This window comes from Amia ocellicauda, chromosome 16 (assembly GCF_036373705.1).
Source record: "Amia ocellicauda isolate fAmiCal2 chromosome 16, fAmiCal2.hap1, whole genome shotgun sequence".
NCBI classification, from domain to species: Eukaryota; Metazoa; Chordata; class Actinopteri; order Amiiformes; family Amiidae; genus Amia; species Amia ocellicauda.
Window position 1 is genome coordinate 29,209,891 of NC_089865.1, and position 14,296 is coordinate 29,224,186.

Sequence of the window (14,296 nt, forward strand, 5' to 3'; positions counted from 1 at the left end):
TGTTTTGATTGGCACGGAGGGGATGTGAGGATTTCCAGGCCATAAATCTCAGCATCTGTAGAACCGATTTCGGGGGTGCTGGTGAGGACAGGGCGCTCATGTGCCCTGGCTGGCAGTGGAAGTCAGTTGAGAAACCTGCTCTCTCCTGGAAGGCATTTCAAGTAGCCCCCTGGAAAAACAGCCTGTGGAAATTCACCTGTCAATGACACCGTGCCCAGTGACAGTTACTGTTAATGACCCTCGTATCGCTATTAAATCTCTCAGCAGGAACATGTCAATTAAATGGGCTGCCAATTGCACATGAGAATGCAGAGTGGCGTATATGTCACCAACATTTAACAGGCTTGACCAAAATATATTAACCCAATATTGTATGTGACATATACAGTGGCTATAGGAAATATTCACACTCCTTGGACTTTTTCACATTGTTTTGTTACAACCTGAACTTTTGATGCTCAACACTTTGAAGAGACAAGAGCATTTTAATTGTGAAACGGCAGTTCATGAAAATAAAACTGTCTTGGGTAGAGAATTATTCACCCCTCTGACTCAACACCTGGTCTTTTGGGGGTAAGTCTCTACCAGAGACCAAATGTTCAAGCTCTGTCAAGTTGGTTGGGGATCGGTGGTGGACAGCAATCTTCAATTACAAATTCCTTCCACTTTTTAATGATCAACTTGACTGTTCTCCAAGTGATATGCAATGTCTTTGAAATATTTTATACCCCTCCTCTGATCTGTGCCTTTCCACAACTTTATCCTGGAATTCTGCAGGCAAATGGTTTCACCTGAGCTTATTTAGGAGTGTCGTGGTGTGACACTAGTGTGAATACTTCTCTAACGAAGACCTTTCACATTTTTATTTTTAAATGATTTGTGTTTTCACTACCCCATTGTTTCCCCACATTACAAGTGTGAACTAAGTTGTGTAAATCAACATGAAAAAAATCCCATTCAAATGCATCAAAACATCAGATTGTGAAAAAGTCCAAGGGGATTGAATATTTTATAGCCATTTTCACAGTCGTACTGTCACGATCCCATGCACCCTATTCTATACAACATAAAAGAGATGTAGACAGTTGCACCAAATTACCTCATTAAACATGAACTAGTCTGGGATAATTTCATTTTTTCCCTTCGTTTTATTATTCCATTTTCCTGTCTGTGATTTTCCATGGTCTACTGACTTTCTCCTCCCCTGCACTTCAGCTTGAAACAGAATCCAGATACATCAGCTTCATTATCAACTGTATACGAGCAGCCTATATGACTGCCCGAGCCCTTACACAGTTCATATACAGTTGATCATAATGGAGACTGAAATTTCACTGGCCTGAGACTTTGAAGGTGACACATTTGGGTGACAACAAAACCAAAAATAAAATAGAGATAAAAACAAACCGAGAGAAAGTAAAGGAGTCGTGCAAAAGTGCTTGTACTTTAAAGGACCTGCACTTTCAAACTCCTATATTATAAAACTCAAAATGAACGGGAACGAATGAGAATACGATCCAGGGGAGTACAGTACACTGCATTCTGAACAAAAGCTCATTTAAAGTGGGATAACCCCCCCGCTCTCCCTTGCCCCTTGAGAGGGGTAAAGATGTCCCCTTGGATTAACATTATACCACAAACTCAATGGGAAAATTTATTGCAAGTCAATATTTAACAGCGCCTGGCTCACAGTATGAAGTGAAAAGTTCAAGTATTTGTCTTCCTTTCATTACAACCCCCCCCACCCCACCCCCAACACTTATAAACTTTCTCATTGATCATCTGCAACTTGTGTCTAATGATGACATGTTTATTGCACCTTAGTTTCAGCTAGTTTTAATGCCATTATTTATTACTGATGTTCTTTCAAAAGGAGTTCACGGATTGGAGTAGTGCCAGCCATTGACAGCAGTTCACATTTTTTGTCCTTTTATAGCCATGGGAGATCAGGTTTGGAGCTCCCATACGTCTGTGCACGGAGCAGGGATTGCCAGGTAAGGTGAGAGTGATTAGTCGTCAACTGGATCCTGAAACCCAGAGAGAGCTTTCCTCTGATGCTAAAACGTAGATATTAAAAGTAATAAGTTTGAACTAACAATCACAAGCTTTGGCCAAGACTCAAATGTTTTACAGAAAGGAGGCTAGACTACATGAATTCCATAAAACACACAGAGGTTAAAGGAAATATGTGAGAAAACAAGAGGAGGCCGTTCGCCCCATCGTGCTCGTTTGGTGTCCAATAATAACTGAGTGATACAAGGATCCTATCCAGTCTGATTTTAAATGTTCCCAAAGTTTTCAGCTTCAACCACATCGCTGGGGAGTTTGTTCAGATTGTGACGACTCTGTGTGAAAAATTGCCTCGTACAAAAGCTGTTTCAAACAAAAATGTGACAGTGGGTATATCTCTCTCTCATTATGCCTTGGACACTCCCATGAAACAGTTCTCTATAATTCTGGGATGGTATGGTTAGTTAACAGGACTGTAAACAGGGAGAGTAAAATAATTATTGTGTATCCATGGTTACTGTTCACAAGGTAGGCTATTCTGACTTAATGGGGGACAGAAAAGCATTAACACATAAAGAAAAACGGGTAGCTGAGCAAATAAAAGTGGCCAAAGCCAAAAGGAGAACTGCTGACAGACCTTAAAGGCTGACTATTCCAACGTCCGAGGCCAAGTTGCAGCTCGGAAACCTTAATTGGGGTGAGGAAAATGTCACAAACACCTAGAATAGGAACTGAACCGCTTTGTGCAACAGCATCATGTTTGCATTTTTTCAGCTCTAATAGAGAGCAGTGTGTCTCGAGGATGCCAGGGCAGAGAGAAACAAATAAGACACACAGTGCCATGAGGGGTACTTGCTATGTTATGAGCCTAATATGGAAGGAAAGAACAGAAATGTTGCTGTTGCAGCTACACCTGCCCCATGGTGAGGGACTTCAACAGCCCATTCACAGCGGTTCTGGGCTCCTGATTTATGGCTGCTGTTTTAGAGGAAGACTAATAGATGCTAAAAACACCAAATCCAATGATAAATTGTGTGCGCAATCTGAAAAAGTTTGGGAACCTCTGTGCTAGAGGACACTAATTCAGTGCCCATCTTTTTATACTGACTTGAAACATCCACTATGGTTTACTGACAGGCAGAAACTGATATATAATTAAAGCTGGCTGCAATTTCAATGTCCTAGACGATTTTATATATAAAAAACAAAAACAAAAAAAGAAACACTTGTGAAATCCCGAGCCTAGTGTCTCATTTAAAATATGCAGAAGTGGACCTGCTGGAAAATCAAACTTGAAAAAGCATGAAGCTAGTTATATTTCCCCCTAATACATAATTAACTTAGTGCTCTCTAATTTTACCACAACTGCTCTCTCTTTTTTAGCCTGTAGGCTCTAGGTTAGAAAAGACAGTCTCCATCTCTGAGTGAATCCTGCTCATGCCAGCACATTAGATATTCAGCCCAACACTTCAGTGTCTACTGTTTCCAGCCTGGCCCAGTGATGACTACATGTTGCCTGGCAACAGATTTGTATGCTTCTAATAAGTCTCTCTTCAAATGACTGCAGACTTTCAAAGGTCGACATTTAGTTATATATGTGATATATGCAGTATGCTTCTAAACAGGAATACAGTATATATTATTATCAGGCATGGGCATGAGTATTCGAATATTGGAAGGGATGGTAATATTCGATTACTTGTGAGAGTAGTTGAATTCTGGGGGAATAAAAGTATAGGCATATATGTTTAAAATACGTTTGTCCGAATAAAATATGAAAATCAGATCTCCATATCCAATAGAACTCACTATAATCAGGAAATCATTATAAAGGATACCGGGGAATGTATGCTACATGAGAAATATTGTGCTTATATAACGTTTTAGTGCATTGAAGCTTCTTCTCTTTAAAAAGTGTTCTTTAGTAAGCCGTCTGTGCACCTGTAACAGTACTTATTCTTCAGTGTTTGGCAGACGACATTATCCAAAGTGACTGGTTTACACAGACTACGATTCCCCTTTATCAACATGGCAGACTGACGAGGTAATAACATTTGATTGCTCTCGACAAATACAGCACCACAACAGGTATGGCGCTTAGCGAGGTCCTTTTTTCTTTTTGGCTCTGTTACTTTGAAAGTAAAAATGAACGGTTACATTCTTCAATACACCTATGTTGTTAGTATGTGTCTAAACTTTCCTTCTGTGGCGAGTGGCTACTCTAAGCAGTGCAAAACAACCTCCAATTGTACTGCCTTCCAACAAAAATGCACATTGGGTCTGGGTTCTGTATGCCTGACGGCTTTCTCGTTTATTTCTTCAGCGCTTTTTTTCCCTTTAAAGAGAATGTTCCTCCGCTCGGGGAATTTGCAAGACATTCGTGAAGCCAGAGGCCTGCGTGAGGCGAAGCGAGCAGCACAACCCTGCCCCCCGGTCCATCTGCAGCTTGTTTATTTGAACCAAATGTTCGAGCACTAGTGAGCATCACACCCAACTAAGAATGCCACCACAGCAGTTTACTTTAATTACTGTGCCACAAGACTGTTACACTTTCCTTCAGTTTCTTTCGTTTCAGCTAGAATGGCAAAAGAAAACAACCTCTATGTTTTTCATATCCTGCCAACACCATTACAACCCCCTGCTTTTCAGCTCTCGTGGACTATTAACGGGAACATTTAGGAAAATTATGCGAAGGTAACACCATTAAAAGCATAGTGGAGTGCGTTTCTGTTCAACTGACATATGCTACTTCACTTGGAAATAACCTCCTCCTGCATGCAGGCAAGAGAAAGGATTACCCTTCCCCCTCTCACAGGTCTATTGTAGCCCTGTAACAGAACGCTCCTTTTACTTAACTCTTTCTCCTCCCGTGCACCTCATTTCAGCATCTGCCGCGTATTTTAAACCAAGTCACTGGTGTGAGGAGTTAAAGCCTAGCAAGGAAAATGAAATAATGAAATGACAATAAAGCAATAACTGTTTATATTGCACTGCCCTGCTTTTATTTCACTCCCCGTCCCAAATGATCTTGAGATACTATTTCATGAGCAACAGTTAGTGACTTTTTGTTCTGCAACCCTGTTTTCAGTATAGAAAAACAATCTTATCTTGATTACAGTTGCATGGGTTTATACAACAATCTACCACGTGCACATACACATATTATGTTACATTTCTATATGGATGCAGGCGAGGAAGTGAAATGCGACGAAACAAAACAATGACTTGGAAGACGGTCAATGAGTGTAAGATTGAGACTAGGGCTGTGGCGTAACTTTTATAGTAGGGTGGACATTCATTGCGAGTCCGACAGTGGGGGTGGGAGCACGTAGACTGAGGAGGACAAATTGACGCTCTCAATATGGGTGTTCTAGGTGCTTCTTTGGCCAGCCCTGTCCCCCTACACTGCACCTTTGGGCCCAACCTAGATGTCATCTGAGACTTTATCCTAATAATTGCACGCTCTCACACGTGCTCACACAGGCCCGTCTCATTGCCATTTTGGAGGCTCTCACCCACCCCCAGCACTTTAGAAGACACTCCTCGTTCCACACCAGTCACAGCCCAGCCAACATTTGTTGTGCCATCCGTTTTCCAAATGGGCTTAAGTTAATTACAAGCAATTACAGTCATGTACAACACATTAGTACAGCCCCTTCAGAAACACGTGGCGCCCTCTTGAAGCCGGTCAGTAATGATTCACTGCATTGTTATTTTTAGCTGTGCTTTTTTATTCTTGTCAGGCTTAAGCGTCTAGATTTTCGGAAACAATTAACAGCAAACCCCAGCGGGCCTGACAAGATACACCTTTGAATATGACGTTTTGTCAACAAGAAATTACGTTACCCTGAGAATAACCCTTTTGGTGGCAGAGATAATATATATAAAAAAATGTTTTTTTCCATTCCTTTGTCAGTGCATTTGTAGATACTATCTAGTTTTATTTCAGCAATGCTGTTTGCATTATTTTTGAAAACTTTAAATGTCATGTGAATGTTTAATGAAAAAAAAAAAATATATATATATATATATATATATATATATATATATATATATATATATATATATATATATATAGCATATTTAGGTGAGCTTCTCATTGAATTGCTACTGCCTTACACAACAAAACTTTAATATGTCCTCTTCCATGTTTCACTGTGTGCTGCACAAAGCCAGACTATCAACTGAGCCAAGCAAAACATCAGTTCGGCCTCCTCTGATGAATTGCCGATGCTTAAAAAGAAATAACTGTGTTGACTTCTCTAATCTAAGTTCCAGTTCAATATATGAAGCAGTCACTTTTTGTTTCGACTTCAAAAACTGTTTCAGCACAGATCTTTTGTTTATAAGATTATCCAGAAACAAATAATAATAACAAGTTGGTAGAATATATACATGTAAAACAAACAAGTATCTATTAATTGCAAAATTCACAGTAAAAAAAAAAAGACTACAAGGAAATAAGACCTGAATCACAGCCTGAGAAATTGCTCTATTGCTATTGACAATGTCTTACCAGCTCAAACTAGTCAATTGAGTAAGTTAAGTGAATCTAAGGTTAAACGGTGCTACTTGTGATTTAGTTTGTATCTAGAAGCAAGACTGAATGCAGCTTTCTCCGGCAATGTCAGGAATTTCTCACACGTCTTCAGCTTGACACATGCCAAAGCAGCTCAGATGTTACTGTGCATGGATCCAAGCCTGTGCTAGACAAATACTACAACACACAATTTAATGTTTGCAAATGGTATTTCCCTCCCAAACCTGAGCATCTGTATTTGACCCATGAAATAAGTGTTGCGTGCTGCGGCATCAGCCAGCATGTTTCCTGTTTCCAGCCTGTATAGAGGATTTGGCATCCCTGAAATGTGGAGACACCACGGCTGCATACCAGGGCCTCACTTCTCTCAAACTAATTGCAAGAGCTGTGAGGATATTATTGGTGGTGCGATATTATTAGAAACATGTTTGTTTGTTTTAAACAATAACTCGCACAGAAATGAAATATCCTAAATCTGAATCTAAATCCAGTCATTTGCATGTTTTAACCAATCTGCTGGCCTAACCTCCCTCTGTCTGGCAAAATCTCCAAACTTGTAGGTTCAAGCCCTCGAGGTGGCGCCAACACCCTAGCAAACGTGTTCAGATAAGAGACCAAAGCTAAAATGATAAAGCTGCCACGAAAGACTGCAAATAATAGCATAACACACAGACCAGGATTATAAAAACTGCAGTTTCTATTCAGTTTAAACTATAGGGCAAGCGGTATACATTACAAACAAGGACACATATTTCCTAAAATGGAACTTAAATATATAGATTTATATTTAAAACCATACAGAGAAATTATACATACAAATGCACTCTGGTAGAGCCCACTGTTGCCGTTATAAATATTGCACATTCCCGTAATGTTTTCTAAAAATATCTCCAGCTATATAATGTGGCTAATGCATACGTTTAACCGGCATATTCAAATGCACAAACTGCATGATTTTAAACACTGCATTTATCTTAGAAAGTTGAGTGGACTTATAGTCTGAATAAAAGTTAATGCTATATTTTAATCAATATGTAAACAAATATATATGCCAACAACTCCCTTAATTTGTTAGAGCACCTTTTCGCTGTGAACATGCAATGGATGTTATATATTGGGCTTTTTTTCATTGCATTGTAAAAGTGTATGCATCATGCGTTGCTATCACACAGATTGCAAACGCCATTTGACCTATAAGTTATTACATGTATGTGTAATGCAGCTCTGTATGTCGGCCTACCTCGTCAGTAATCGAGCTGTGCTTGTTTGCAGTGCTTTGCCAGAAATCTGACCCATGTCCACCAGCTCCTTTAACGGCAGGCAGTTTCTACACGTGTGATGCTAATTACAACAACTCCACTGCGCATTGGAAATGTAAGGCTTTTAAATGCATCACTATGAATCAGATACTTCATATTCAAAGGATGCGTCTACATGCTACCAATCAGCAATATTTAAGTATACGGGTTAGGAGGAATGTTGTTAAGTTGTTGCGTGTTAAGAGTTATTATAGATGAAGTATGTTTTATAATTGATTTTTTTGTTTGTTCTCATACAGTGTATAAAGACAGTGATAGCATCAAGTGTTATTCCCTAGCATTTGCAACAGTTACATTCAAACTTGATGCAACTGTAGCCACAAAAACCTGACTTGAATGTAACATAATGTAACAATTGTGCATCAAATATTCAATACCGTTTCCTACAGATTGCAAACTCCAGTTCAGTGTATCCCACAGATGCGTATGTTTTTGTTTTTAACCAGTGGAAAATAGAGGTTTCCCCTGCATGAAGTGTAACACAAAACCTCAGAAAGTAACGTTTAGGCTATATGATAGGTCAGTAGAAGAAACATGAAGAAAAGAAGGGAAACAAACTATTTAACCTTATGTGTACATGGATGTAACATTCACAATCAATAACCCAACCCTCAGTGAGAGAGAGAGAGAGAGAGAGAGAGAGAGAGAGAGAGAGAGAGGAAAGAGCTTTTAATGGAACACATGTCGCCGATTACAATTGCAGCTAAAGGTTTACAAGGATGTCTCTACTTTACGAACTTGCATTACAAATAAAGCCTTTCCCTATAGCTCAAACAAAGACCATCACGTTGTGGAAAAGTTGAAGGTGTCACACACACACTTCTGCACATAGTGACACCAAGAGGAAAAGGCATCCACACCAGCCCAGCAATGCCTTTGCCATGTGTCTGTCTGTGGCTCCTCTGCGGTGTTTTTAGTGTTTTAGTTTTTAGTTTTTAGGTTTTAGCCATTGAAGTGTGGCTCCAAGGCTGTCTGGCATTTGGACCAATTTAACGTCGTGCAACAGGAATCCAGGTTAAAGCATCGAAATAGCTCGTTACATAGGATTTCAACTAGGCCTAAGCGAGCCATAAACTGCCTGAAGTATTATAAAACTAATTTAAACAAGATGATTTATTTCAACAACGTCCCGCACTGTGCACGCAGTCACTGCAACCTTGCAAACCATTTACACTTGTTTTGCGCACGTTTGGTTTAAGGTCTCCATTTGCTCTTGCTTTGTTGCACACCCATTGGCTGTAGCTTCACTTTATTTGCTGTTTTAATCAATGCGGTCTTAATTAATACCACGATATTATAAACCCCTATACTTTCATGATGTCACTTTTAGCAGAATAAATGTGGGAACGATTAGCCGTTTGCGGGCCCCTCCACTCACTCACACACACACACACACACACACCCTCCCATCCCGAGTCTCCGATCTACGTTTTCCAAATGTCCTGGCTTTGATTGATCGCTTCTCCGCAGTTGTCCACTCAGTTCTTCCCCCTGTTGCATTTCTTTTGATCTTGGCATTAGGCAACTGCTTTCCAGTTTAACAAGAGACTGAACACAGGAGCCCGCACTTCCAGGCCCAATTTACAGCGCCTTGCAACTTTTAGAGCCGACAGATGCAACGCAGGACTGCCCTGCTGATCACCGCAGTGTCCGGGGATGCAATGTTAATGTTAAACATAGGCTTCCTTTTTGTGTGTTAGAGAAACTGGATGAGCTATTGCACTAAAACTGTATATTCACTGCATTTCTATGTCTGAATGCTGTTCCGTAGGTTCTCAACCGTACAATAAAATGAACAGACGGGTAGATGTGAGCAGCAGTTTACAAATGCTATGCATTTAAAACTTTTATTGTTTGTGCGTTAGGACAGTTTTTGAAAATATATTTAAGTTTTTTTAAAGCATTTTAAGTTGCCAATTAAATAAAACCTTAAATTGTGACCAAAGCAAAGTGTAAACATTTTGTTATTGAAAGGAAACATTTCTGTGACATACCACAAAAACAAGGTATTAAAAATCTAATCATTTTATTCAGTGAAACTGTACAGGTACAATAAAAATGAGGTCTCTTGCCGTATTTAAAAAAAAAAAGAAAAAAAAAGAAAACAATCAAGTAAAAACCAGCAAAAATTACTTTATAAATACATATATATTCTTTTAGAAAAAAAGTGAAGCAATATTTACAAAATATTTATACTGTAGTAGCTTGCATAATTTTACAGCTATACACATGCATATAAAACTGGTACCACAATCAAAATTAAAATCAGGACACCCATCGGTTTGTGCTACAGAAGAATGTATGATTGTCTACTGGCTGCTGCTAGGGTAGCCATATATTAAAGAAAAAGCGTATTAAAATAAGTAATGCTGTATAGAATAAGGCATGACATTTTCAGCCTACAAAAAGTATATTCCTTGCACACGAATACCTTTGAACTGCAGAACAATTAGTACCTAGACACAGATGGGAATCTCAAAGTTAATTTTGGGTGTTAACGCTGCTCAAAAAAAACTGGAAATTAAATTGTATGAAGAAAATGAAAGGAAATATGCGCTTTCGTTTCCTGTAGTATTTTTTAAAAAAAGAAAGAACACGTAAATGGAAAAAAAAAGGAAAGTAGCCTAATCAGTACCAGAATTTTCACCTTTAGCTGGACCCCAGACAAAAAAAAAATGTGCAGCCTTGAGCAACTCAGTCCCCCAGAGGAACGACCAGGGAATTATAGTCTCGCTCAAGGAAGTATGAAGACAATGGGATTGGTTTAAAAGTACAACACAAACATGATTCAAAAATAAATAAACAGCCAGGAAATTGGGGTGTTACATTAACTAGATTGGTAGCAGATATATTTCCAAACATGGCACAATATGAGTCACGTTCCGGGGTGGGGGTTCACATTTAGTAAAAAAAAAAAAAAAAAAGAAACTTCTGTAATTTTAGGGGGCTTTGTTTTGGTGTTAATGTGTTAGGACCCCTAAGAAAGTGAGGAAACACTGATTCAATGGTAACCTGTGGAAAAATGCGGTTCTCTACAAGGTCAATTCAAAGTTGGAGGGGGAGGGGGGTACTTGATAAAAGCCATCAACTTCAATATCTCAAAACGCTCACCGGACCAGGTAACGGGAGTGATAGGCCACAATCGGTCCCACAACACTGTGCTGCGGTACTGTTCGTTACAGTAGCAGACTTTATACATGGATGTTACCAAAAACTAAAACAAACCTAAAAATAAAAGTTTATACCGTGGTCTCGCCTTGGTTGTTGTTACTGAGTCTGCTGTAAAACCTGCGCCACGACTGCAGGGTTTTCCCAGACCATATCCAAAAGCCAGAGGTGATCCCCACGATCATGGTCATCAAGTATTTGATCATAAACACTGTGAAGTCTGGCGTCATGGGGGCAAAGTTGTTGACGGGGCAGGGCACGGCAAACCGTTTGCAGGTCTGCATGTGCCAGGTCTTCTCCCAGTGGTCCCGGAAAGCCTGCTCGTAGAAATAGCAGGCGATGACGATGGTGGCGGGCACCGTGTACAGCACGCTGAAGACCCCGATCCGCACCATGAGCTTCTCCAGCTTCTCCGTCTTGGTCCCGTCGTGCTTCATGATAGTCCGGATCCTGAAGAGGGACACGAAGCCAGCCAGCAGGAAAGAGGTGCCAATGAAGAGGTAGACGAACAGAGGTGCCAACACAAAGCCGCGCAGGGAATCCACGTTGTAAATGCCCACGTAACACACGCCTGTCAGCAGGTCCCCGTCCACTTGCCCCATGGCCAAGATGGTGATGGTCTTGACGGCTGGCACTGCCCACGCCGCCAAGTGGAAATACTGCGAGTTGGCCTCGATGGCTTCGTGGCCCCACTTCATGCCAGCTGACAGGAACCAAGTCAGGGATAGGATAACCCACCAAATGGAGCTGGCCATGCCAAAGAAGTACAGGATCATGAACAAAATGGTGCAGCCCTCCTTCTTGGTACCCTGGGCCACGGTTTTGTAGCCGTCATCGGCAAACTTATCAATGCACACCACTTTGTCCTCCAGGAGGAAGCCGGCCGCGTAGGCGACGGCCACCATGAAGTAGCAGCCCGACAGGAAAATGATGGGCCTTTCTGGGTAGCGGAACCGCCTCATGTCCACCAGGTAGGTGAGCACGGTGAACAGCGTGGACACGCAGCACAGGATGGACCAGATACCCACCCACAGGCGGCCGAACTTCACCTCCTCCTCTCGGAAGTACATCAGCCCATTTTGCTTGGTGGGCTCACAGGGGGCGCCGCAGTCTTTCTCGCCCAAGAAGTGGTAGTTGAGGTAGGTAGGCACTTTGAGCTGCCTCGGGCAAGAGAAAGGCTGGTTCGGGCGGCCCATGTTGGGCGGCAGGGTGATGAGCTCCGGGATGTAAGGCGTGGGGTAGGAGGTCGGGCTGCCGGTGTCGGAGGTGTTCTGGCCCACGCAGATCTCGCCGGCGCCGTGGACAGGGAAGTTCTCGCACCTGAGCCGCTCGGGCCACTGGAAGCCGAATTTATTCATAAGCGCCTCGCAGCCCTGCCGGGCTCTCTCGCACAGCGACCGGCAGGGGGGGATGGCCTGCTCCAGCACCGTGCACACCGGCGCGTACATGGAGCACAGGAAGAACTTGAGGTCCATGGAGCACTGGACCTTGACCAGCGGGTAGAACTGGTGCACCTCCAGCCCGGCGTCCTCTTGGTTGGTGTGGCCCAGCAGGTTGGGCATGATGGTCTGGTTGTAGGCGATGTCCGTGCACAGGGGGATGGAGATGGGCTGGCAGAAGCCGTGCTCCGGAATGGAGATGCCTTTCTCCCCGTGGTACTGCGCCTGAGCCCGCCGCGGACACAGCAGCGCACACAGCAGCGCACACAGCGCCAGCACACTGAGCGCAGCCCGAGCCCCTCGCTGCATGGCCATATTTAGTCAGGAGAGTTCCCAAAACTTAAAGAGGCTGCTTCGATCTATTTAGCCTTTCCACGGTTCAGAAATTAAGGGAAACGGGTCCTTATTGATTAAACGTATTGATTTCCCCCAACAGACGGGTTAAATCGATTTAAATTGTTTGCATAATCTCTCAAAATCGGTTTATTTCGTTTTAGTTCATTGAACAGTCAGCACAGCGCACACTCACTCATCACCAGTTCATTAGGAGCTCGTCGTTTCCCACAAAGTAGCTCCCGATCTTCCAACTTGGGAAATCCACCGAAAAGGGAGAAAGCGAAGTAAAAATGTCCGTTGTTACTTCGGCACGTCTTTTCGTGAATTGATGCAGGAGTGGAAAGTCGCTTATCTCAGTTCTTCACCTTGGCGGTGCAGGATTCACGGATTTGCCCCCGAAACTCGAGGCTGGTACCTTTGGAAGTGGGTTTTAGAGTCCGTTTTGAGGGCATCTCCCCCCCTTGGAAAGGCAATCCAGTCCGTTCTATAGATCCCCGTTTGAAAAAGCGTCCGAGTGCGGGTGCGATCCTCGGAGAGGTTTTATTCAGTGGAAGCCGCCCTCCATTCGCCGGTCGGGCTCGCGCTGCTGCGGATCTGACGCCGTGCTGTCTCGCCGCGCGCACCGAGTTCTGGAACGCAGAGCCACAAACACACAATAATGTTACGTCGGTTTCCAGGTGCCCCCCATTCACGGGCAAGAAACCTCCCCGCGGGGAGCCTGGAAACTAACCTCGCGACCAATCAGCGCGTTTGTTTTCCTTTGCACGTCGCCGCCGATTGGATACGGGAGTCAAACAAAGAGGGCGGGTCAGTGGAACTTTTTGAAAAGTTTTTTTTCCCCGTTTTTGGGAAAGCGTTTTCTGATTTATTTTTTGGGAGCTTCATGAAATCGCACCAAGGAATACGCAAGATCAAGGAACATGGAGACTAATGCTGGCAAGAGTAAACTGCTGAATATGAATGGATAACTTGTATATATATAGATTATATTTTAAATAGAGAGCTGATATATATATATATATATATATATGACTAGAGGAGTCTAATTTAGAAAAATGTTCGCAATCCAACTGTACCGTTACCAGTAAAGACAAAAAAAAAAAAAAAAAATCAAACGTATAGTTGTGTTATTCTACTTTCTTATTATTTTTCATTTACTTGTTTCTTGATGTATTTAAAATTGCCCCCATGAAAATAAATTAATAATAATAATAATAATAATAATAATAATAATAATAATAATAATAATAATATGTAATGTTCCTGAGATGTACCAGCTGTAATTAACTACGGACAGTAATTTCCCAGAATAGGTGATGTGCTTGACATTTCGTTTGGAGTTTTATCAGATGTATTTTCATTGACAAGTACAATGTATCGTCTTAACTTGTTTTGGAGGGTGAATTCAAATGTATCATCCTAACAAATTAGGTCAGGCCAGCTGTCGGGAGGAAAATCCTTAGACTATTTAAAAGTTACTTTTC

At 41.9% G+C, this 14,296-nt stretch overlaps 1 protein-coding gene across 1 annotated transcript; it reads right to left on the reverse strand.

Moving 5' to 3' along the window:
• Positions 1–9,878: 9,878 nt before the first annotated feature.
• On the reverse strand, positions 9,879–13,458 carry LOC136711350 (frizzled-7). The gene has a single exon (XM_066687550.1). It carries the CDS (start codon positions 12,789–12,791, stop codon positions 11,109–11,111), a length of 1,683 nt encoding a protein of 560 aa, XP_066543647.1. The 5' UTR covers positions 12,792–13,458; the 3' UTR covers positions 9,879–11,108.
• Positions 13,459–14,296: the final 838 nt, after the last annotated feature.